The sequence below is a fragment of the Ciconia boyciana genome, chromosome 1, assembly GCF_034638445.1.
Source record: "Ciconia boyciana chromosome 1, ASM3463844v1, whole genome shotgun sequence".
In the NCBI taxonomy this organism is placed as follows: Eukaryota; Metazoa; Chordata; class Aves; order Ciconiiformes; family Ciconiidae; genus Ciconia; species Ciconia boyciana.
In genome coordinates this window covers 216,322,553-216,348,062 of record NC_132934.1, presented here as the reverse complement: position 1 = coordinate 216,348,062, position 25,510 = coordinate 216,322,553, and the positions used below count along the sequence as shown (strand labels likewise).

At 43.2% G+C, this 25,510-nt stretch overlaps 1 protein-coding gene across 15 annotated transcripts in view; it reads right to left on the bottom strand.

The window, feature by feature from the left end:
* PAK1 (p21 (RAC1) activated kinase 1) overlaps window positions 1-25,510 on the bottom strand; it is a 75,054-nt gene that overhangs the window by 17,279 nt on the left and 32,265 nt on the right. For 7 of the 15 annotated variants that reach the window (XM_072850858.1, XM_072850856.1, XM_072850853.1 and 4 more), the window contains 7 exons: window positions 21,401-21,512; window positions 13,545-13,755; window positions 7,680-7,780; window positions 6,123-6,270; window positions 4,948-4,985; window positions 2,919-3,035; window positions 2,412-2,586 (listed from right to left, as the gene is read on the bottom strand). In XM_072850858.1, coding sequence (XP_072706959.1) covers window positions 2,412-2,586; window positions 2,919-3,035; window positions 4,948-4,985; window positions 6,123-6,270; window positions 7,680-7,780; window positions 13,545-13,734 — 769 coding nt within the window. In that variant the 5' untranslated portion in view covers window positions 13,735-13,755; window positions 21,401-21,512. Of the gene's footprint in view, window positions 1-2,411; window positions 2,587-2,918; window positions 3,036-4,947; window positions 4,986-6,122; window positions 6,271-7,679; window positions 7,781-13,544; window positions 13,756-20,671; window positions 20,810-21,400; window positions 21,513-25,510 lie in introns of those variants that run through there. The other 8 variants (XM_072850865.1, XM_072850864.1, XM_072850863.1 and 5 more) reach the window with 3 other exon arrangements.

Here is a 25,510-nt window from a genome sequence, read left to right as displayed (position 1 = left end):
TTCTGTACGAGGGGAGGGAGCTCTCAGCACAAGGGCAGGCGGTTGGCAGGCTGCATAGATGCGCTGGAGTCCTGCGAATTGTATGGCGTGTTGCCAAGGGGTAAACCGGAGAAGCTGTCAAAAGGAGCATCACTGAAACTCAACGCTCCCTGCAAACATTAACGGATATTCATAACAACCCTACGGCAGGCAGGAATCACACCCTTTTTAGGCTGAAGAAATCAGAGCCAACAGTTCCTAGAGCTCAGCTGGGAGCAAGTCTCCTCTCTAACAGCAACAGGGTGGCTAATAGGATCAAGGGATGCAGAGCTGCATCTGAGTTGGTGTTTGCAAGTCACTCAAGCTGCCAACACATGGTGCTGCTTTCACAGGGGTCTAGGGCTGAGCCTAAACAGATGTATATTGGCAAAGAAACTGCTCATGGTCATTAGGCCAAGAAATCCAGTAGCCAGCAGAGTATTTTCAGCAGGCTATTTTCAGACCCCACTGGAGAGCAGCCAAACCCACAGGGTTTAGGGCAGACAGAGGTAAAGGAAGGGAATATGGTCCATGTTTGGAGAGGAGGACGGGAAGAGAAATCTGACTATATAAACCCCACTGTACAATTACGGAAGCAGTGCTGTCGGCCCTGAGGACAAGCATTTCTAAACAAATGTTCGTAAACTTTCCCTCCAACCCTAACACAGGCTACAAGTTCAGACTTTGAGACAGGCAAACGTTTCCCCACGGCAGTGACAGGACAGTACTGCAGTGACAAGAGGCAGTTGCCAATCTTGCCCTGTTTAATGGTCTCATCTGTAAAATGGGGTAATGTTTCCTACCTCCCAAAAAGTCAGGCGAGGATTCATTAATGTTTGCACCAATGCTGTGTTAATGCTAAGAGGTGGAGATTTATCAGCTTCCTTTTAACCTTTGCACATCTTCGGTATGTGTAAATATATATATGCTTTTAAGATTTTAGTAATTTTATTCACATGTCAAGCCAAAACATGAAAGGGCTGCATGTCTTGCACAAGTACAACTCCACTGCCCTCAGTGGAAAAACATCAGTTTACAACAGGATTAAACTTCATCGTGTATTTCTGACTAGCCCGCATCTAGAAGCTGACACCTAACAGCAGCCACTGAACTTCACACACCTGTATATTTATAACAAAACCCCTCAATGCTGAAGAATTAGTTCAGCACCGAACACCACTTGCTGGAGCAAGCAAGGTGTCAGAAGGCACATCTGTCACCCGACACTCCTAAGAGTGGCACTTCCCTTTCTCTTCATTACAGAAGTGAGTGTATTGGTATTAGAAGAGCACCTTTTTCCTGCCACAGTCCCTGCTTGCCCTACCTGGTCACAAAAATGGCTTGAATCCTTAATGATACAAAGGTCCTGCTAATTAAGTGAGTGAAGTTGCTGTTTTGAAACAATGGGTATGAGTTTTCCATTAGCAAGCAGTTCCAGTTAACAGGTTATCAATTCAATTTAGGCTTTATTCAGAGGAACGAGGTACCAGATGCCTTTTTTTTTTTTTTTTTTTAAGTTATACACTCAGATTAAATTTCCTTCATCTAGCTACCAGTCTTTGCTTCATAAAATACTGGCCTTTAGGGGTATACTCTCAACCGAGGAGACCAGCCTGACCATAGGGGTGCTAACAGAATTTACATCAACTGACAAGCAAGGCATGTATGCAATTAATACAGGATTAGTAGTTCAAAGAATTAGTAATGCTCTACCCTAATTAAAACTGGCCCAGGCTGAGGATAACAATCAGTTGCACAGAAGACCTGGTTCAGCTGTTGGATATGCGACAGCATAACCCAAAAATACCAGGCAGCAGAGGAACACTTTAGAAGACCCATCAGCTGAAGGTAGGGACTGTTAAAGACACTAGGCCAGAACAGAGACACACGTTTCTCAGAAAGAACTACTAATTTGGGTACCCGCACAACATCAGGGCACTTAAAAATAACCAAGTCATTTTACATCATGGTATCGTGGAAGGTGAACTTGGGGATTCATTAATTATCTCTCCACCTTTTAGACACAGTAGGAAGCTCTGCTCACTTTACATCTAATATTTCAATATAATCATCCACGCTCCAGAGCTACAGAATATCAAGATGTGGAACAATCTCAGACTTCATAGTTAAGTAGATGTTACTTATTCATTGCTTGTTTTGCAGAGCCTGAGGATCTGTAACTCCCCAGGCACTTCAGTTGGCATCACAGGTGCTCAGCTTACATTTACGCTCCCCTTTTGCATCTGCCCCCAGTTTTGGCACACAGTCACAATGCAATGTCTTCAGTAAAGGATCTCAAAATGGGAATGTCAAAACGTTTCAGCTTATTAAGATTTTGAGAAATCAACACAGCAGGACCTGGAATTTAATTTTTTTTTAAAAAAAGGACATACTTAATTTTTCCAAGATCTCTTCATCTGACATTTTTGGCTTTTTCTTCTGTTTCTCCGTGTTCCTGACCAGCATGTCAGGCACTGTTGTGCTGTTTTCCGAGGGAGAAGAAATAGGAGAGGTCGCCACATCTCTAGTAGGAGGAGGAAGGGGATCTATCACAGAGCGGGTGTATATCTAATTTTGTTGAGAAAAAACATGCATATTAATACAAATCAGATGAAGACTAAAACACTTCTATTCATCTTGTTATTGTTCTTGTTGTCAGGGATGCATTTGTATAGCTACTTTGTTAACAGCTAATGTCACTAAGCAAGGACTCTCTTGTCCCCCCCACAACTAGGCAGGTGATAATACAAAGGTGCTCTGCCAGAAGGAATGGCTCCCACCTCCTCCCTCCTGCTCCCAAGAAAGGCTCAGCACCATGCCATGCAGCGTGGATGAGGAGCCACAGTCAAGACGTGACCGTGACTGTAGTGGCAGGGGCTGAAGGAAGTATTTCTGCTCACAGATTTTGTGTGTTCAGGTCGTGGAGCTATCACAGGGGGTGGAGCTGCATCATCTTCATCATCTTCATCTTCAGACACTGAGGGCACTGCAGGGGTCTCAGAGACAGCCTTCACATTCTGCATGTGATTACACAAATAACAAAAATTAAAACCCAATCACTTGCTATAAACAAAATCACAAACATTGGCTTCAGCTCGTAACAGAGACTGCACTGAAGCAATTGTAGAAAAGTAATAATCAAAACAGGCTAGCAAGTTACAATATCTGAAAAATCAAACTCCAAAGATCCTGAGTCTTCGTGGGAAATGGAGGGGCAATCTGGCACTGCCTGACGCAACTGTTCAGACAGAGCTTGTCATCTGTCTGCATGATGGCAATCCTCTTCCCAAGGACTTGAGACCCACCTGGGCTCTCTCACTGCCCTCCCAACACCCACACAGCAGACCCAGCAATTCTGGGGACAACATCTGGGTGTGGAAATATCTGTCCCTATTTATGTTGCCTCTTTTGTTTTGCAGCTTGCTTCAAACCCCAGTCATGCAGATTGGAGATTTCAGTCTTCAAAGGTTTTAATTTGCATCAAAATCTTAATGTTTTCTCTAAAAGTTGGGAGGTCAAGTTAACATCAGTATTGTGACTGAGAACTAAGTAATGAGAGATTTTGGAAGCAGAATCTGGTAAAATCTTTTCAAATCCCTTTTAAAATTGCTTTCTAAAAGAAAATTTTATGAAAAATAGGAACCATGATTTTTTTTAAAACTAGTTTTATAAGTGGTTAAAAAAATTATCTGGAATTTTTTGCAATACTTTGATTAGAAATCAAAGTCACTTTTAACCTTTTGAATTTGAAACTAGATTTGAAGTTCATGGCATCCTTTACACTATAAACATTTCAAAATAAACTTGGTGAGATCCTCAACCCACTAGACGAGTTCTGCTTGTGCATCATCAGCTCCCTAAGAGTGGCAGGGGAAAAAGTATTAAAATAAAGTTTTCTCTGAAAGAGGGGGAAAACAACAAAGTATTTCACTGAACCTAAAATACTTGAAGTCACCAGCATCCTGACATATAATGGCTAAAGTGCACTTGACATAACACAAAAGCTTAGCCTGTTAAAAGCAACAAGAAAATCCACCTATGTACTGGGCATTTCCTGAATATCTCCAAAATTAAAGGTTATCCAGTGTCTTCCAAAAACATCAGGCTACCCCAGTAGACTGGTAACTACTGCTTTTTTCAGGATTTACTTTAAAATCCAACAGCATCAGATATTCTAAACTCCTGAGGATTGACGTACAATGACACGTAATAACGAACAACAGCAGAAACATTCTCCTTTTCTTTTCGCAGAGAGTCCTCAACGGTCAGATCTGAATATGCCGCCTCCAGGAGGGAGCAGAACAAACCAACTCTAGATAATGGCAAGGCAGTGAGAAAACACTGAGAGAATTGTGGGGTTTTATGAATCATCTTAAGTTGAAAGTTTTGTTTCTTCCATCTCACACGCACACACAGAAACGTATCATGTCTCCTAAGAAAGCAAAGAGGAGTGGTGCCTGCCCTGGTAAGGACAGAGTAAAGGTCAAGCAGAGAGGAGAAGAACCTTTTATTTCCTTTTCTGCTGGAGATTAGTTTGGTTAATCAACACTAATCAACATTAGTTTTGGTCAATCAGACCTCGCAGGTTAGTAATTAAACTTTGTTATATCACAGATGTTTATAGAGACATATAAAACTGGAAAGCAGAGCGGTTATCAAATTCTAGGAACAGACCAACTTCTACAAAACCAGAACTATTTCTATTCACTAATTCACTAATAAAAGCTACTTCTGCCTACTTGATTCTCCCCCAGTTGAATAAAAAAGTGAAAGAAGCATGCCTGTTTTTATAAACATGTATTCACTATACGAATATATATAGTTCAGATTTTAAAACACTAAGCAAACTAAAAGTTTACATGTAGTTAACTACTTCATGCAAGTTTTTAAATCCCCACACTCAAGACAGAATGTGAATATAAGGCTTACCAATGTATTTGATGAATTGTAATCCTCTGTTGCTTTATCTGAAAGAGACAGAGAGTAATGCTGTTATAAATGAGTTGTAAACGCAGCAGCAGTAGGGAGAGGAGAAAGGGATAAGCTCCCTTCGGAAGGGGCAGGAAAAAAAGGCTGCTCCCAAACCTAGGCATTACCTTCAGCTCCCCAGAACAAGCTGATACCTGACAGATATGGGAGTAGAAGGTAAAAAATTCTGCAGATAAATGCAAGGGCCCCAAGTCCCTGCTGCAGGAGGGCAGAATTTCCCAGAACAACACCTGAATGAATACTGTCCTCCATCCATATACACAAAATATTTTCAATGGGCTAAATCACCAGCAGAGGCACTGCAGCTAGCCCAAGACCTGCAAGATGTTCAGTCTCAGCCACCTAAACTTCCTGGAACAGCAACAGAGGACCCCACAAGTCAAGTGGTGGGCTTCTTGTTTGACTGTGCAGGCACATATGGGGAAGATCTGTGCTTTTATCCCTGCCTGGAGCCTTCCTAATTAATACCAGTTCTGGTGACATGGCTCTATCCTCTTAAAAAGAACCAAAGCAGGGATTAGTATTTAGAAAGGGAAGGAGTTAGAGTTGAAAGGGAAAGGAGTGGTGGTTGCAGGAGTCCTCCAGTGGGCAGGTAATCCATACAAAGAAGGCACAAAACCTTGGCAGCTTTGATTTTTAGAGGAATCCAGTCAGCAGTTATCAAGCACCTAGCAGCTGAGGCATATTCCTCAATCACTGCACACGGGAGCAGAGACCTTCACCCCAAGCATGCACGAAGCAAGCATCCACACCCAGGCCCGAAACTGGAACTGGTGCAAAATTTAGCTGTCTGTTTTCTCCAGGGATTTTCATCACTGGGAACCCAACACAAACCCTCTGGGATCTGCCTTCCAGATGCTGGCTGTAAGCTTCAGAAAACCTATGTGTTTTTGGGATTTAGCCAGTTGACTGACCTCCTCTTTTGCAGCTATACTGGGCATCAGGATTAACAGGACAGCATTTTAAAGGAAAAGGGGTGCTTGAGCAGCCAGAGAATCTAATTCATATTTTCTTTGAAAAGACAGATCTACTTGTTGATTAAACAAAAGAAATCCCACATGCAGTGACTAATGGAAAGTTGGACAAAGCAGCCGTATGAGACAATCACCGTGTACCTGTGAAACTCATGTACTTCTGGCTGTTGGAGGTCTTCTTCGAGTTGTAAAACTCCAACACGTCCAGAACTGCCTGGGGGTTCTTCTTCTGCTCTGACTTGGTGATGTTGGAAGTCTGCAGTAAACGCGCCCATTGCTCCGGCATTCCCTGTGGGGAGATGTACCTCATTAGCTCACAGTCAGCCTAAGGTGGTTCACAGCACACACCCTGGCCACCACAGTTCTGCCACAGTTTATGGGGTTACTCAGTGCTGTGAGGGAACTAGGGAGAAAAGGGGAGAGGAAAGGAATAGATGCAGTGGATCGATACCTTCCTAGCCACTGTCTGTGTTACAAGTCACACGTTCCTTACATGGACATGCAAATGCCACTCTGCTTACAGGGCTCTGGGTGAGTCCCAGGTCCTTTGAAGACCAAAACTCAAAAGACAGAAAGGAGCAGACCCAAATGCTGCAGTTCAGTAAGAGCCTCAAGGAGAAAAAAACCCTTTATGCACAGGTATACACATATTTATATATATCCAAGAAAGACTATAGAAGTATATACACTGTATAGCATCTCGGACAATGAACATGCAACATTCACTTGGGTCTTCCTGTAGCACTAGAGTTCTTTGATAATAGTGGTTTGGTACCTATTGTAACCAGAGCTGGGAAAGCAGAGATGTTAACCTCACCTATGAAGCTCCGAATTTCATTACAGAGACATCATTTCAGCCAGAAAATAAATACATCTGGAGTACAACCTGACTTGTGCCCCTCACCACCAGCAAGAATAACAGTTTGTATAGATGAAGTGGCAAGTGAGTGGGATCCTTTATCAATAAAGTTACCCTCCCTGTTCAAAAGAATGGCTGGATACACCACTCGGGTAACGCCCCACTGGCACATCCAGGTTAACTTGGGCAAGTCTAGAGGTTGACATGCAAAACACAACTGTACACACAATTCAGGCTAGGAGAGCAAAGTCCCCGAAAAAGAAACATAAAGATAGCTAAAACCAGCTTGCTCGCAAACAACTTCTACTGCTATTAAATAGTATCTCATAATCAAATTAAGAAGAATAATATGATCAAATAAAACTCTGTCTTCCTAGTATTTTGCCTGTCAATAAAAAAAAACCATAAAGGCATCTGCTATTTAGCCTCAGGACAGCACATACACATTGTCATAAATAGTGATGCACAGTTGTGTCTCCCCTAAAGGGGAATTGTCAGAGCCCCATTTGGTGGACACAGACTATGCTGTAGACCTAATCCAGCTCTAGAAGAGGCAGGAAGGGGAAGGGAGGAGAGATATACCATGTTTTGCTGTCCACATCAGCCAAAAAAACAGGAAAGAAAAAGTCTGCTGGCATCCTGGGCTCCTGGGACGTGCCAAGTTTGACAGTCTCTCAGCAGGAATTAGTGGGTAACCTCTGCAGAGGTGTTTCAAAGGAGATCAAACTAGATGATGGTAATAGCCTTTCCAGCATTACTATGTAAAAGATTAATGGGTCCTGGCTCCTCCTAGCAATAAGCCAAACCACATAGTTCTCTTTTCCTCCAGATTCACTTACCGTGAATTCTCCTGTGACTGCATCAAACCCCACATGAATTGTGTGTTCAAAGTCTGAAGGAAGGGAGATCTCTGGCCGCTCTTTCTCTTTCTTTTTATTGGCTGGAACAGACAACAACAACAACAACAACAAAATCCATAAATCCATCAAGAATTAAAATCTCCCCAATAGCTTCCAATTTACCTACCCAACCACACCCCCTCTTTGCTAGTTATAGGATTTCGATCTGGGGCAGACAAACAGCAAATTTAAAAACTTTGTTACCTCACTTAAGAGCAGCCACACTGAGTGGACAACAAAAATCAAAGTCCTGTAACACAGGACAAGCATAAGACAAGGAAACTGATATTTTGGGTAAGTCAAGTAACAACTGGTAGGGCTAGACTCAATAGCACAAGAGCTATTTACCTAAAATATTCACTCAAACTTATACAGGTCAGAGTCAAAAGCACTACAGTGGCAGTAAATTGGAGCCATGCAGTTTTGAACGCCTTTTTTTATTTGTTGTTTTAAGCAACCTTTAAAAAAATATTATGTGCTGTTAAATACACATTCACCTCCCATATTTAGACAGGGACAAAATTAACTACAAATACTGCTTATAACTGCTTCCTTCATCCTACATCCTCAAAACGGAGTTTACCAAGAAAACTAAATATAACGTGTGCTTCTGCTACAAAATCTCACATGAGCAAAACCATTTATATTTTGCTGCTCACAAAATGAACTAAACGTGGTTTTAATAACAAGCTTTGAAGACACAGAGCAAGAGGGCAGAATCTGGCAGGTGAGGAGCAGAAGTCACGAAGAAACAGGAAAGGAAATAAAGCAAAGCAGATGCACCCTGCAAATTTTCAAGTCAGGTCTTCAAACAAGATTATCATTATGCCTTGGATTAAGTTCATCCATATTCATGACATATTAAGGACTCCACCTTCCTTTTAATACTTACTGTATTCAAGAAATTGAGATCAGTTTAAGGAAGAACCACATTCTATTCGGATTTGCTGCTGCTTGCCGTTATAAAATAAACAGAGCCAGAAGAAGGTGACTAAACCACTTGTGTTTCCCAGCTGCTACCCTTTGTATCTACAGCCAAACAGAATTTGTTTTGTGGCTGACATTCCCCAGTGCATTTTTGGCAACATGAATGCCAAACCCCAGGTATTTCAGAACCCTGTGAGGCTAATGTTCAATATTGCAATTATTTAAGACGCTGCTGGTGGTTAGTTATGTAGAGATGGTCAGAGCTTGCCCCAAAGGACCGAATCCTGTTTGCTGCAGTGCCAGCTCTGGCACTGTTCTCTGTGTCATTACAGAGTTACTGTTGCACAGAGTAATTCTGGAGAAAGAAAAGGATCAGATGCTCCATTTGGGACATGAAGATGGAACAGATTGTTTTCGATCCCTCTTTCAAACAAAGGGGATGGGTGAAGCTGAATCACAGAAGAGCGACAGAGTTGCCAAGGGGAAGGAGGAGAGAAAGCTGCCATGCTGGAGGAGCCATCACAGAGGGGGGAGCTAGACAGAGACAGAAGCAGCTGCTGGTCAGCAGATGGTGAGCATCTGCAGCATGGAGGCCTGCCAAAGAAGGAACAAGCAGCTGCATCCAGCAGGTATACAGAAAAAGCTGCATGCATTAGCGGTGGATGGAAAGCAAGAGGAAAAGAGATGCAGAGAGAACCATCAGAGGCACCATATTCTATAGTCCTGTCAACAGGATCAGTACATTCCTCCAAGCCAAAGAGTAAGGCGTCAGCTCAGCCTAGAAGCCCATCATTCAGGTGAGGAAGAAGAGGGCACCTGTACTTGCACCACTATGCGGGAGTGCTGCACAGGTGATGCACACCCACACATGGTCCAGAACGACTGCCCCAGTAGATTTAAAAGTATCCCTAAAAAAGCTAAAGGATATTAAGTTGCTATCCAGAAGTCAATACACTTAAGTGTTTTTTTTATTTCTACATTCAGACAGCCTGAGCTCCCTGCCGCACACCCAAATCCTAACAACCTACTCTGCAACCAACTGTTCCAGTATCCAGCCAGCCAGCAAACTGAGATGACTGCTGACTGCTAGCTTATCCAAAGCAGGAGACAATGGCCTGAACGAGCCTCAGCTACACAGAGCAGTAAAAACAGTTCTGGAGGGACTGATTAAATAATGTAATGGTCTCTGTCACATCAACACTCCACCTCTCTGTTCATGTTCAACACATAGGTAGAGAGCTTCAGTATGGCTACACTGCAATAAAGAAACAGGAAGAGATTTTTCTGCATTTATGGCTTATGCTGTTTTCATACCCCCAAAGCAGTTAAAGTTCTTCCAACTATCTTAGTTTCCTGCAACCACTTCCTATGGCTTCTCAGCCCTTTGCATTTTCCTCGACTCTAAACAACTCTTTGGGACAGCTACCACAAACTCACACTAAAATCACTTTGCCTTAGCGAGAAACATAATTTATCTGAAACACAATTGCTCTGTACACTGTTTTTAAATCTGCCTGCCTGCCACACTCAGGGTTTTATAGCACCCAGACTGAATTCACCATCATGCGAATGCACATGAAGCTGGCATATGAATTCAGAGATTTTCCTCCAGCAGTCTCAGAGGACAATGAGCTTCAGAAGCTTTTGATCCAAAATCTGACAGATCTAAAAGCCTAAAGATATTAAACCATTAATAACATAATTGCTTTTTGCAGCAGATATTTATGTCATAGTAGGAGGTATAAGACAAAAAGAATTAAAGAGATGTGCACTCCCAATCTTGCTAAACACTTAATCCCCCCTCTACAGTGATTATATTATCCTTGCAATGAGTCAAAAGCCTTGAAGAATCTTAAATAAAAAAAAATAAATAAAAGAGAAATCTGATTAAGAATGCCTACCTACCACCAAGTGCCTTATTCCCACAGACACTTTACCACCTTCTCATTCAAAACCTCACACGTTTGATGCTGTTACAAGAGACAGACATAAGGTTTCGTTATGATGCTCTGGCAACTTGAGCTGCAGCTAGGAAGCATGAGGTCCCACTGTGAAGTAAGCCTGTGAGCTCACCCTGAAGCATACTGAGATGAGAAAAGTCTTCCCCACTGTAAGGTTGAGTAAAGTGCTCCCCCTGCCACCACGGAAAGGGCTCCCAGGCGCTGCAAACTGTCACCTTGTGGGTAAAACCCTGCCTCTGTGCAAAGCTGCAGCTGAGCTCAGCAAAGCTCAGAGGAGCTAAATGTGCCACATTCAAACCAAATTCATACCTCAACTAGGACACTGATGAACCCTGAGCCCAAGAAACTTCCAATGTTCACAACTCCTGTTGAAAGCAACAAGACACACATGCTCTGCATCCATTTGGATAGGACCCACCCAGTATTAAGCTGACAAGTTTTTTAAATACCAGTTTTGGGGTTTAGGCTGGGACAGAGGAAATCAGGACTACAAATTACATCCTAAATTTTGCAGGCAGAGCATGACACCTCCAGAGCAGCCTGGCAAGGGGACATAGCTCAATGGAAGTGTGCAAACATGTATGAGGCCCAGGATTTAAGCCTCATGTGTCCTTCACACCACAGCTCTGTTCATGCACAGGGGAAGCACAATGGAAGAGACACTTTCCAAAGCACCTTCAGCTAGAGCTGCCCTTCTTCACCCAGTGACATGTAAAAGATGCCCTCAAGAGGTTCCCCCTTGTTGGCCTCCCCTCTAATCTGGACCCATAAGCTCTCAACAGGTCTGTCACCTGCTCCACAACAGGACTCCACGTGTTTGAGCTGCACCTTTGCATAAAGCACAACCCCTTCACCATCTTCCTCACCCATCCTTTGTGAAGTGCCTGCTCCGGTACTGTTCTCTGCCCAGAGTAAAGAGCTACCACTTCTCCGAAGGGATTGACAGCATCAACTTCAGCAGCTCTCAGGCTACAGCATAAAAGCCCATGTTCATATCTGCTAACAAAATTAACTACCGAGCATTTCCGATCTTTGCAGGCTCTCTGCAATACCAGCAGAGGTTAAGCACAAATCATTGGCTACCCTGGGTAAAGATCCAAAGGTCATGGATTTGCCCCAAATTATATTCCTCTAACTGAACAGAAACCAACTCCCCTTTTAGTCCAGCCAAACTAACAAATAACACCCAAATTATTTCAGGCACAAACCAAAGAGAGGTATCTGAACACCCGGGAATTTCATTAATGTTTAAGCAGCAGGAGGCCCTGGGAATTTAATTGTCATCATGAGATTATAAGTTTTCATAAGATGAAAACCAATCAATCAATCTGAAGTGAAGGTGACAGTGTTAAAGGTATTTTTTGCTCAACAGGAATTAAAGGGCAGAAGCAACCATTCTTGTTTGGGCAGGTGTATTGCAACAGAAGGCTCTGCTGGGCTTGGCTAAACAAAAATCTCTCATGTCTCGAAGCATCTGCCACATTGGCCAATCTTCAGTAAATGTAGGCATCTTCAAATCAGTGGCAGCCTGTCTGCTAATTTTACCTGAACTGTTCCCTTCTGCAGCTCTCCTTTAAAATCCAGTTCAAACTAGCATTTCAGGTTCTATTTCTTTTACTTTCTTATAAATTTCAGGTGATTTCTTTGTTCTCTGCAACTGCTGAGCCTAGGGATTTAAAAACCCCCACCCCCTTATGTAAGCCAAGACAAAAATCCTGCAGCTCTTTTTAGGATTAATACTCATAATGGCAAGTTCTAACCGAGATCCAGCAAACTTTTAATATGGAGTTCATGGGTTTCTGGATTGCAGAATCAAAAATCCTTGTTTGTAAAACAATCCAAAGTTGCTGAAAGGTATCAGATAATAATAATGAATGCCACAATACTTTGTAGAAAATGAACCTAGATCTTGCTTATTTAAATTAGTGGAAGCATCACTCCAATTAGACTTTTCGCTAATAAAAATTAAGGAGGCAGCCTCCCTCTCCCTCCTGAACCCAGGAAGTTGAAGATAGGCTTGGCTTTAGTTATCCAGTGTCCAGATACCATTGCAAAGCAGACTCTACAAAAAGCTGAGGTATTAGAAAGAGGAACTCCAAAAAATAGGTCAGATATAAAAAGAAGCCAGCACATATTAGGGGATGGAGATTTTTTTTTTCTTATGTCACTTCAAAAGGTTCGTATGAGAGAGAGAGGTTTTTAAAATATCCTGATCTTAAAAATTAGAATTTCATGTACAGTTCACAGTTCCTACCTCCATTTCCATCTGTTACAGTCCCTATAACAGCAGAAAATTCCTTCAGTTCCCAAGAAATGTGCAAGAATTTGCAGTAACGATTATTCTTAACAGCAAGCAGACAATGCCTGACCCAAACACTAGAACAGAGTAAGTGACCATGCAGTAACATATGACAGGCCTGGCAGAAGTATGACTAACAGGCCATCTCAACTCAAATTATTTGTTGTTTAAAACAACAAACAAGCAAAAGCCCCCCCCCCCCCGCTTCCCACCAAAGGAATCACCAATGCCAGCTTTAAATGGCCAGATTGTACGTGGTAAAAAAACTTGTGTTTTTGAAGACCATTAAGGACAAGTCAGGCTGGGAAATGACAGAGCTAGTCCCAGTATTCAGGGACACTGTTCTCAGAATTTAATGGGAAGGAAAAAAACAACAACAACAAAAAAAGGCACAAGAGAGTAAGTGGGATGGATTAAATGTGGCAGGATTAATCATTAGAAAAAACAGATCTACAGCCAGCACCTTATGTACCCCAAAATGACCGAGACAGTTGTGCAGGAAACAAACACACAACATTTTCTAAAACCTAAACCATTACAAAGCATCAGGTGCTTAACTAAGGTCGTTGAGAGCAACATTCAGACAGGAGGTTTATAAGAAGAGACAAAATACTGTACTTTTATCTCCTGGTAAGATAGATCGGTAAAATCGGTCCTTCCTTTTCTTTTCTTCCGGGTTGGGAGGCAAAGGCTTTGAGCCATGGTTTAAAGTCCCAGCATCTTTGCTTCCCGATCCAATCATAGTGCTGGTATTCCTCATCGGAGGAGCAGGCGGTTTGTCTTCTGTTTCAACTCCATTGTTAGACATCTTCAGCTGGGGAGGCCGTTACTAGGAATAGGAAAAAGAATTAAAAAGAAATAAGAATTTATTTTTTGTAAGCTAGAATCACACACCATCAAATAAAACACAAGAAGGTATTTGCAGGCTAGCCTGTAACCCCATAGCAACACAGACCAAGTGTCAGCGCAACACGTTCTAATCAAGCTCCAAATTTTTTCTGTTAGCAAGACTATGTTCAAGCGTTTGAGTTATTGATCATCAAGAAAAGCCTGTTTCAGGATACAGCCAATCCTCAAGCAAAGCATGGAGCAGAAGTGTACGGTGGGGAGGCAGAGCAGTAAATACAAGGTAGCAAAAAGCAGGGATACCGGACAGGAGACAACAAGTTGCTGAGCTCATAAGACCTCTCAGATCCATGCTAGTTCTACTAAAAACTACATCAGAAGGTTTCTATCCGACTCCAGCACAGCATGATGCAGAAAGACTGAAGTTTGCACTCAAAGAATTTCGATACAGCCACTCAGGCTCCTTTGCCAAAAAGCTGCTGGACTGGTTCAGAGGCAGAGATGGCCGGGAAGCCGCAGAGCTGTACACACGTCATCTCAGATGCAGTGCCGCAGCCCTCGCTGGTCCCAAGCCGGTCCTGGCCTTTCCTCGGTAGCGGCACGTTTCAGGTACAATTCAAACTGCTGGCAAGTTGACTATAGTTTGTTCTGTTGGGTCAAAAAAAACTAGATCCCCAACACACACATAAATCCTTAAGTAAATAATCCCTGCTGTGCGGATTTAAAGACGGAAGCTTTGGAACAGGGTAATAGATTATTCTGCAACAACTAGCTTGTTCCACCCAAATGAGATCAGCATTACTCCAGACACAGCCTGCCTGCAGTGAGATCCTTCTGGAAACTGGCATTCATCTGCATTATGTTCTCAAAAGAAAGTTGGGAGTTAACTGCAGAACAAAGACCAAAGCAGGAACAGTTTCTGTTTGGGTGGAAAAAACGGTTCAACAGCTTTACAAATTTCACAAGCAGTAAGGGAAGATGTTTCGCTCAGGGAGAATTACTGGGTGGCAGAAAGTCGAAAGCGGTTTGCTCTCTACCAGTGAGAAGTCTGGTTTCAAAGCCGAGATCGCTGCTGGCTTCCAGGGAGCTGCTTTTCCATCAGCTGGACTCAGAGGAACCACACTGGGTCACACTCCAAACAGATCCCACAACCACACGACAGTACTATGACCACACAACACTGCCCTGCCAGTCTTCAAAGTCTTCTTTGGCCAAACTACTGATGCTCAGCATTAACTAGAAAGATTTGGACCCAGGGCACACTGCTCTCGCAGCTGCAGGGAGTTAAGAAAGGCAAATGCTGCCTGCAGAAGGCACTCAGCTGCAACACGTTAGACTTTGCTGAAAGCAGCGGTTTCCTAGCTGTCGCCTACCAAGCTGTGGCTGGTCTGCAGCTCCACCTTCTCCTCCACTTATTTGGTTCCTGGTTTGTTCACACTTGCTCTTAAACAGGAGGACTGGCAGTACTGTGCAGCTCGTAAGGCTTTGGACAAGCCTTCACACACAGGGAGCTTTGTAAGAGGTTTGACCCCAGCCCCGCTTCCTCCCAACACAACTGTGCAATGGAATTTTACGTGACAGACTAGCATTTGGGGTATTTATTTTAATGGTGGGACAGTTTTGGCATTTTGGAGGGGTGGGGGGAAATTAGCTGTGCATTTGTCTGGGCGTATTCTGGCATGTGCCCTGCGCATCTCCCATCACTCATGCTTCAGCCTCATGCCATTCTCCAGTATAAAACGGAGCAGAACTGAGTGACAGCTGGAGTGCCAGCCATGAGGTGGTGCAAACGACTACTCTCCCTGTCTAAGCAGTAGAAAAAAGTCTAAACTAAAACCCAACCGGTAAATTTGGCAGCCACTGTGCATATCTTGTGCATATCTTGTGCACTGTGCATATCTTGTGCAACATGTGAAGATACTGAGGCCTCACTGATGGGCTTTGCACATCGCAGTGTCAGTGGTTGGTACTGAACTGGCACAACTAAAGCATTTGAAACGACATAAGCAGAAGCGCCACATAAGAGCTGCATTCTTTGCATTGATGCTTATTTAACCATGAAAAAACAAATTGCTGGGAGGGTGCTAGGAATATGCTGCAAAGAGGGAAGCAGAAGGAAAATGAATGTTAGCAGCTCTGTGCCTGCCAACCGACCCTCCCCGGGAGCGGGCACCACATTTGCTGCTGTAACACCCTGGTTTACCCCCACAGGGGTTTGAATAAAGGTGCATCCAAAGATTTCCCCACTGGCCAGACTTCCTGGAGCTGTAGGCATGGCTAAGATGGCAGGGGAGACTGCCTCATTCCTGGGTCCCTCTCCCACCAAGCAGAGAGGTGAGTAGGTGAGAATCAGTGCTTGCAACCTGCTGTCAAAGGCATGGGACTAAGCAAGAGACCGAGTAAAGTTCACTGTATTGGGGAATGGATGCAACATCAGACTGAAGGGCGGTACAAGGAAGATAATAGAGTAGCATGTGGCTCCAGGCTGGAGAAAAAGAAGTGAGAAGAGGAAGAAACACACACCCCACACACACACACACCACACACCCCCCCCCCCCACCCCCCCGAGATTACAGGGAGAGGCTGGCCTAGTGCTAGGGGAAGGAAAAAGAACATCAGCAAAAAAAAAAAGACCATGAAAACATAAGCAAAACCTCTGGATGTCAAGCATCCTCAAGCTCAGTTCCACCAGTGCAAAACCCAGGGACACGTGCCCACAGGTTCTTCAATATAAGAGGGCTTTTCAAAATCCCTCAGTCGGAAAGGATAGAGCACAAGTGAATTACTGTTTTACCACAGGGCTAGAAACACTGACAGTACAAGCTCTTATTTATCTTACATTATTTCCTGAATGAGCAAGTAACTGCTGAGAAGTTATGCAGTTTAACAAACAATATTGTTTTACATCTATTTGATAACTGCAGCTTTCATGTGGGCAAAGCCTACAGTACACCCTCTCCTTTCTTCTCCATCACTCAAGCTCCCAGACCTTTCTCCTCACCAAAGTCCTATGTTTGGAGTTACAAGAGCTATTTAATCTGTTTGGAGATGGGGGGGTGAGAGAAATCCTTCAACCCACAAAATGAAGAGACTGGTTCTACAGAAGTTATCCCCTGTAATAGCACCACTATCCTTGAGGGTTCCCAAAAGCCTTTTCCCACTATGTATTTAAAGGGAAAACCAAAAACCTGCGTATATGAATCCTTCCACTGTGGTACAGAGACAGTCTATCCCCAAACTCAACATCATTATACTTTAAACTTCTGTTGGCTTCAAAGTATGTGGATGAAACCCTGTCCTGACAGAACTACACCCACCTCTCCAGGGCTTTACAGCACAGCTGAGAGCCCAGAACAAGGAGCCATACCAAGCGGTTACAGAGGCAGCCGTCTCCCTCACCATAGCCTAGCTGACTGTGCAAATTCTCTTCTTCCTAAAATAATCTCCTGCCAATTCACATGTAAGCAGGCTTTAAACAACGCCCCTTGTGTAGGCCCTGCTCAAATTCAGAGCGCCAGGCAATTGCTTCACCAGCCGGCATAACATCAGCACTACGACATTGAAGTGAGTCACTCTGCTCGGCACAATCCATCCTAACAGGAATGCAAGTGTCACCGGACCAAGTTACTTCCTTCTTCACACCAGCACGACTCTGCTTTGAGAAATTAATCTTACGTTTCCACGGTATGATTAAGTGAACAGTGGAAGCAATGAAACAGCACATGAACTTTTCAACCGGAGTGAGATGAGGGAATACATTTTAGCTGTAGACACAATTATTCTCAACTACTATATATATTAAAATACCAGCACTTAAAACAAACCCCACAGATACCACTAGGAAGGCATAGCCATGATGTAGGACTATTGTTTCTACAGCCATTTGGGAGTACTGAAAGTTCAAGTTGTTTCAGCACACAGTATTTATGAAAAGTTTTATTACATACTGCAACCTGTGACTGCTGTAAGTCAAGTTACAGTGGCCTTCAAATGCTCCCTGCCCCTCTCCATCAACTTTTGATGCCCATTAGCTAAATTAGATTACCCCAGTCTCAACAGAGAGCAGCAGACCTGACAAACTCTCCTCTCACACCTACAAAACACTTCTGCAGACAGGAAGGAGTGACAGACAACCACGCACAAGGGGAGACGAGACTCAGGAAACCACTTGGCAGTTCAAGACAGAGCAAGTGGAGGTACTGAACAGAAGACAGCACCCACAGGTGCCAACAGCGGCATCCAAGAGTTCAGAGTACACAGGCGTGCAAAGATCCACGCAGGTCTGCTGATCTGCATTAAGTAGATATGGCTCAAAATGATTAAGTTTATGCCTGTAGTTTTCCTGTAATACAGGCACAGGCTCCTGAGCCATTCATCTAGCAGAGTGGGACCCCAACATATGTGGAGCCTTCTGGTGCTACTGTGTGTAACACACACGAAAGGGGGAAAAAAAAAAAAAGAGAGAGAACAAAGATCCTCTATTTATGTCATTTTTCCTGCTGGTAAACCACATCATTTCAAACCTGATGCTCCAAGCTGAACTATAAGTTTCTATCAAGCTGGTTGTGTTTTCTTTGCATTCTTTAGCAAGACAGGCAGATGACTGATTGCTAAAACAGAAAGCAATTAAAAAGTCAGAGGAGCTGAAACCTATGCTACAGTAGATGCCATAAAGATAACTATGTCCAACTCATACTAATTGCTGGAGTCAACATGAAAACTCATAAAAGAGCCATCTATAATTCATGCAGTCTGGCAAGACAGTAGCTGTAAGTTATTCACTACCACTTACAGATGAATAAACCGTATTAAACAAGAGAGGGGGGAGGGAGATGCTCAGCAGCTGTTTTTCCCTCTCTGCCTACTACCAGAAAGATATCTCACATTCTTCCAAGATGCTATCTTTCTGTTGTTGCCAGGGTGAGGAAAGGGTGTCTTGCTCACAAAAAAGGCAGAAATCTTGGCCTTTAATTGAGTTGATCCTGATCAGAACAAGCGTTTTACCTCTGCACAGGTATCCCTGCATCCTTCCATCCCATGGCTAGAGACTGCTCATGGGCACACAAAGTTAAAATCTCCCTTTTCCTCCTGGCACTGCCCCGATGGGAAGGAGCAGGGGCCATCCCCTGCTCTGTTCAAACACATTGCAAGCAGCAGATTCCCTCCCTGTGTGCCACGCTTTCATCCAAATCCCAGCAGAAAATTAACGGAACAGTTTACCAGGTGGGTTTCGACACAGGAGGAAAAGACATCCATTCGTTTTTTCTTTATTACTTTACACGGGACTAAGTTTCAAACACGGTCTCACATTGAAGGAAAGGCACCCCACATATATTCCACCTGAAAAAGAGGCAAGAGGTGTCCTTTTCCTCCCACCCCACAGCAGATGGGATCTGGGACACATGCTGTCACAGAAAAGGGCAGTAGCAACACGCATGCCCCGAGGGACGACAGACGGTCACATGTAGAGGTGATTAAAAAAAAACAGTAACTGTAGCATCTAGCTGCCTCCCCAGCCAGTTACTGCACATCTCTGTGCTGTGCAAGTCGGCCAATTACCCAAAAAAATGTCAAGGGCGATCAAAGCATCAGCCCAGACCCAACATTTACATGTGAATTAAAAAAAACCCCAGGTTTTCATAAAGTTCTAATAAATAAAGAATTACAAAACAGCAGTGTTTGCTCATCTATCTTTAGCATTTACCTGTTAAACCCCTGCAGGTGCTGCCAACACCTAGGGATGCAGATGAAATCGCTAAATCAAATGAAACAATAATCACTAAAAATAAGTACACATTTAGAAAAAGAATGCATCCACATTCTCTTCTAAATGGAGGAGGAGGAAGGGAGACACACTCTCATGGCAGAGGGCCAACTACTGGTTGCAGTCTTGCTCTGCTGCCAGCCTTATTTCCACAGTGCTAGACATAAAGGATGACTGACCAGTTACAACTCAACAGGAATGCTGGAGGACTCCAAGGCTTGGAATTTTAAAAGCCAAAAGACTGGAGGGTCCGTTCAAAAAAAGCCTTTAATTCAACCCCAACTGTTTGGGCTATATGCAAGAACTGCCAGGTGGGATTCCCCAGCCCTTATTTTGCAGGAGGACATGGACACCAGCACAGCAGACACTACTGCTGGGCAGGAGAGCTGCAAAATCTCTTCCTGGGCAGATATATGTGCTAACCCATCGTACCGCACAGATATGCTTCTGAAGAAGAACAGACTAATTATAACCGCTTGATTCCTAGCAACAGAGCAGAGTTCTCCTTTCACTCAAGTTAAGGAAGCTTTTTTCTGTTTTGTTTTAAATAATCAAGGCCCAGCTTTCGCCAGCCTCCATGGTGTGGACCCATGCATGACCGCTGTGACAGCAGCCCAGACAGACCCAGGGTTTCAGTAGCGCCGAGGCAGGTCAAGCCCTTTCCACCAGATTAGGCTTGAATCCAAAACTGCAGAGGCAATGCCAGCTTAAATTGCCATGCTGCAACTTAGCTTTGGTTGTTTCATTAATAACTGGCAGTGTTAAACAACAACCATTTCGCAGTCAATGCCAGCTATGCCCAAGTGCCAGGAGTACACGATAAACTCACCTCACTTGTGCTCCAGGTGGGTAGCTCAAGCTTTGAGAGGTGCAGAGACCAGCTCCAGCTGCTCCCATCCCCGGGCAGCAGCCTGCTCATTTTGACTGAGCGCTTACCCCATTCTAACAGTGCTTTTAAACTGCCCAAGAGAAATAAATTGCATCCATATTTAAAAAAAAAATAATAATAAAAAAGAAAATCCAAGCTGAGACAGAAGGAACCAAGAGTATAATTTTTAAAACTTCTCAGCCCACAAATCCTCCTCCTTATTTCCTCATCTCCAGAAGTGCTGTCTCCCCTCCCCCAGCTACATGCCTGAACAAGCAAGTTCGCTGTTGCAGATGTCAGTACGGGCTCCGTTTTACAGCGCGGCATGGAGCAGTCTTGGCTCTGGTTCCACTTTTGCTCACAGGAAGGCAGGGCTTCAACCGCACAAGTCAGAGTAGTGACTGGAGTCAGAGCTTGCTAAGCAGGGTGGGAAAAATAAAGGCCTCTTATGTTAAAGCATACCCAAAGCCCATATTAAAGCAGGTTTCCTGGAGGAAATCTGTGTTCCAGAGGAAATGACTAGCTGCAGCATAAAGAAAATATATTAACACACACAGTTAAACACACCCCCACTACTCTTCACCTAAGTTACTTGGCTCTAAGTCCAAACTGCACATTAGCAGCAACAGCAACTGAAAGCAGCTGAATCATTAATCATTTTTCCATTCAAAAGTTTCCAATCCAGAAGATGAACATAGAGCACAGGGCTCAGAATTAAGCCCAGCTATCCCCTAATGTGGAATAATTCCCAGTACAATGTATTCATGTTTTAAATACACATAGGTATTTGCGAAAACGCAGCATGTATGCATGCACCTTGTTAAATGCAGAGATGTGACATTTGCCGCTTAGCAATGGGGGCAGGGGTAAGAAATATGTCAGAAAACTAGAACATTGTCAGGTCAAGTCAACAACATCCCACATGCACAGAGGACACCATAACGCAGTGGTTAGCAAAAAGCCACAGTATGTACATAGCAGAAAGTTTGCCTTAACCTGTAAAAGTTGAGTTTTTCTGAGGAGAAGAGACACCAAGAGAGACACCTGCAAAGACGAAACCGATGTTCTCAGGAGCAAAATTCATCCAACTCCTTTCTCGCCTGGGAAACTAAAGAGCAAGAAGACAAGAGAAGCATCGTTAGCGGATGAAGCCATCCAAGAGCTTCAATTAGACTGAGGGGGAAATGCCGCAACAGTTCAGCGCTAATTGGAAATGCAAACATTTATCATCAGCGTAGCGCTCGCTCCTGTGTATAGCTCCATTGTGTTCACTGCAGCTAACGACAGTAGGAAGCCCTGTGCTCCCTAGTATTTATGTAACGACTGGCAAAGCTGTCACATTCTCTTAATTGCTAGCCAGGATTTTCATACTGGCAGTAGTTTTCAATTAAAGGAAATCGCAAAGATTGCTTCAGTTTCACATTGCCTCGTTAAAGTTTTGGTTCTTCTTCAAAGCTAGGGAAAGAGGAAGAATGAATAATTCTCCCAAGACAGAATGAGCTCTACATCAAACATGAGCTTTTTGTAGACAAACTGAATTAAGAGACAAGGAAAGCACAGTCAAATACCCAGAACTGAAAGAGCTAATTTAGCATCAGTAAAGACTAACAATTTGAGAACTGCACATAAATCTGCTTCAAGTTTGCAATGATTACTCCTTCAATTATGATACATGTAATGCTCTAAAAGCAGTTCATTTAAAAGGCAAAATGAAAAAGCCTACTGTAGCTTAGGGTTTCCACCTAATGAGCTTTCACAGTAAAGCCTCCTTTGCTGGTAGAGCATCAGCTCTGTATTTTTAATTATATGCCATCTAGCAAAATGCCCTACCGTACCTATTTTATAATCCCAGTATGTACAGAAGTAAGCGTAGCGGGTATACAGTGGCAAGGTCTCGCGTTCTGAGACTTCCTTACTTGTACCAAATGGACTGCAGAGCATTCACTAGTCCATTAAGAATCATCATCATTTAATTTAATGAGCAGTAGTTTGTTTTTAGGAGGTACCACCAGGCCTTTTATCACATAACGTACTCGGATCCCAATCATAGTTACTGTATGTCAGTAGAGAAAAGAAAGTTCTGTAGGACTGGTACAAAAGAACTGCTGTTTCTGCAATATATTATGACACAAGTCTGCATTAGCACTTGGCTCATGGGCTTTATTTAACTAAGTGAACTATTTTTACTTCATTGAATAAAAGGAGATATAAGAACATCACTTATTACAGTAGCAGGCCCATTTTAAGGCACTATGTAATTAGGAGTAGGAGTTAATAACAGGACCAGAAATAGTAGGCAAGGTTTTCCTCAACATCTTTGTGCAAGTCTTTCTGGGGCATGGATCTTCTTAGCCTGTGTTCTTGCCACAATTACCTGAGCAGCTTTAAGTAGGACACATGGATTTCACTGCTACCTATGTAAACCTCATTCTCTCTCACGAAGCAGCAACATTGGCTGCAGCCACAAACCCCAATCCAGTGGAGACTGATGGAGCTCCTATACGCAGCCCTGTCAGCATCTGCAGCAAGCAACTTGCTTCTTTCAATCCAATTCCCAGTGGACGAGCATCTACATCATAAAATTAGCAACAATGTGAACTGCAAATTCAGCAGAATTTGGATTTCACTGATGGATGGACTGCAGTATGCATGTGTTATTCATCTCAAGACTGCTTTGTCAGGTTGGTTGCATCTCGCCTCTGTACTTAAAATGCTAAAAAATCATTTGACGGTCACTACTGAGCAGCCCAGAAGCTCTATAGACAGAGAGTGTTGTACCTTTTTAAGTGCTAGCCAAAACTCCCCAGATTTCCAAAATGAAGACAACAACCAAAGACTGATGTTCTAGGAAGCCGTACGAGTCAAGGCATTTTGTTCAGTACAGTATTCCCTGCCATCGCTGTAAGTCACCTTGCTGAAGTCCCACAGCAACTTCCCACTAAGGTCATCAGCATGTGAACCTCTCGTAGAGGTTCCTGCTACCTACCCGTAACTCTAAAGCCTCCTCAGTGTTCCGGCAATCAAACCAATTCTCATTCCAGCATCCACCCCAGGTTACCTGCCCACACTCCCTCTCTCTCCTATTGTAAATCCAAGGCAACAGAGTGCAAAATGAGGTCTTTTAAATTCCGTAGCTAGCACACTACAATTTCACGTCTCACCTTTACAGTAACAGCTCTGTTTGCTATAAAACTCAGATACAAACAGGGCAGTCAGTTTTGGAAACAGCTATTTCACAGCCCACAAGAAATCTCAGCGTTGGTTCCCAAGCATACCCAGGAGGAATGCATGGGGCTGCACTTCCCAAACCAATTTTGCCCCATCTGCTTTATGGCATTTACACCCTGCCTTGTGTAAGCACTGCCTCCCTCTTTACTGAAGCTCACATTCATACGCCCACTGAGGCACAACCTGCACTAACTCCCCCCTTCCTGTTCTTACACTCCTTGCAGAGGGATGCGGTGAAGTGAAATACACTGGCTGCAGGAAAGGAGATCCTGCAAATCACTCCAGAACAGAGAATGACCTGATGGCTTAAGTGAACTGTCTCCTTTGCAAGTATGAGGTTGCTCCTTCCACTTTTTCTTTCCAGTCGTTTCCTTTGAGCTGAGTTTTCCTTCGTTCCTGGTTATTCTCATACTGCTGGTATTTGCAGGTGCTGATTCACAGCCTCCCAAGATACGCACGTTTGGCTGCTTTTATTTTTAAGAAAAGTCACTTCAGGCTGGAAATAACTGTTGTTTTTCTGTGAACACTCTTTGGTGTATATCTAGTTTTATCTGAGGAGCTTAAATATTCTACTTTAACAAAAGCCTCAAAGTTTTATCACTCTTTGTTGCTCCATTAAAATATTATAAAACAGACATCCAAATTTGTGGCCTGCCTTTGTGCTAGGTCCCTTTTAGCTTTAAAAATAGAAGTTGGATTTGAGCCTAATATATATTCTTTAATCTTCTAACATGGTTTGAATTTACATCCCCATAGGTGAAACTTTCCCTGAAGGTTTCAATCCTTAACACAAATAAAAATCTGCAAAAACCTAATGCTTTCGCTCTGACAAAGCTGAACCGAGATATCTCAAACAGAAGTGTTCTTCTTCAAATCCCAAATCATGACTTTTTGAAATGGGCTCTCAAAAAGCAGCCCTGAGCAAATCAGCCCACAAGTCTGTCTTTTTAATATCTTATGTTATCAGCAGACGGCTTCTATCTAGATCCGAGATGATGTACTGTCTCCAGCCCCTGCTCCACTGGCTCCTAACCTTCTCTCCCCCACAGAGCATCTGTATTCTGGACATTTCCTTGGAAATTCATTAACTGCTCCTTCCTCAAAGGCTGTGATTATTGGCATTTTTCTCAGACCACATTTCTAAGCGTTTAAAAGACCTGTCAGGACAGAGAAATAAACAAACACAAAAAAATAGCAATTCATCACTCTCTCTGTCAAGACATCACAGGTAAAGAGAAGACCTAAGTTTTGGCTAATGCCTTTAAGGACTGTTTTCTATCTTGCATGCCTGTATACCATTTACATAGCATTTCACACTCACTCTTAATGTCAGTGTCCTCAGAGGGAGAGGGTGAATTAGAATATTGGTATCTCTAATTTAGGAGGCAATTAGACCAATAACGACAAACCAGAGCTGAATGTATGCTCAAAACAATCTAGTTAGAATTCTATTTTAATTAAAAATCAGTCAAATAATCCTATTATCCCAAAGATTGCTTTAGGCACGCTTCCAATCCAGCACATCTTTTTTTAATCTTTTAGTTCCGCACCCAGAAAGTGGTTGAAAAAAAACACTGAAAACTACTAGAATGGTCCTTTCTGTCCAAGTTCCTCTCCCAGTTGGAGAACCCAGGAAGACAGAGAAATAAACGTTCCAATGTCAGTCAGTCGCTTGTTAAGCCACTTAAAAAAAGAAATGAAAAGAAAAATAATAAAATAAAAGAAGCATACAACTCAAGCCAACAAATACAATTTTCCTGTTCTTCACTCCCCTACCTGCAAACATCGCCTCAAAGGGCACATCTTATTTCCTTGTATTTCCATCCTTTGCCTCCTTTGTCAAAAAGTAACACGCACCTCTTCTACAGCTGCACAGTT